Source organism: Haliaeetus leucocephalus, unplaced genomic scaffold (assembly GCF_000737465.1).
Source record: "Haliaeetus leucocephalus isolate CR32 unplaced genomic scaffold, Haliaeetus_leucocephalus-4.0 Scaffold218, whole genome shotgun sequence".
NCBI classification, from domain to species: domain Eukaryota; kingdom Metazoa; phylum Chordata; class Aves; order Accipitriformes; family Accipitridae; genus Haliaeetus; species Haliaeetus leucocephalus.
In genome coordinates, this window is record NW_010972654.1 from 244,748 (window position 1) to 245,097 (window position 350).

Sequence of the window (350 nt, forward strand, 5' to 3'; positions counted from 1 at the left end):
GCCGGGCGGCGGCCGCGCTCCCCGGGCCGCAGCGGACCGAGACCTCTACCGGGGACCCGCGGCCGGGCGAGGCCCGCGGCGGGCCGCGGCCTCACCTTGGGCAGCTCCCGGAGCTGGTTGGCGTCCAGCAGCAGCTCCTCCAGCGAACGGCTGTAGCGGTAGATCTCCTCGGGCACGGCCTGCAGCGAGCAGTGCCGCCGGTCCAGCGCCTCCACGTGCCGGTTGCAGCGCCAGAGCGGCGGCATGCACCGCAGCATCGCGCCGGGGATCGGCCGCGATCGGCTGCGGCCGCGCAGGGGCGGACCCAGACAGGCAGCCGCCGCCGCCGCGCCGGGAAGGGGCCTGGCCCG

At 78.9% G+C, this 350-nt stretch overlaps 1 protein-coding gene across 3 annotated transcripts in view; it reads right to left on the reverse strand.

Moving 5' to 3' along the window:
* Nucleotides 1-273, reverse strand: part of SCRIB (scribbled planar cell polarity protein) — a 120,042-nt gene extending 119,769 nt beyond the window's left edge. For all 3 annotated transcript variants that reach the window (XM_010566785.1, XM_010566783.1, XM_010566784.1), the window contains exon 1: nt 96-273. In XM_010566785.1, the coding sequence (XP_010565087.1) occupies nt 96-257 (162 nt within the window). In that variant the 5' untranslated portion in view covers nt 258-273. The remainder of the gene's footprint in view (nt 1-95) is intronic.
* Between the last annotated feature and the right edge of the window lie 77 nt (nt 274-350).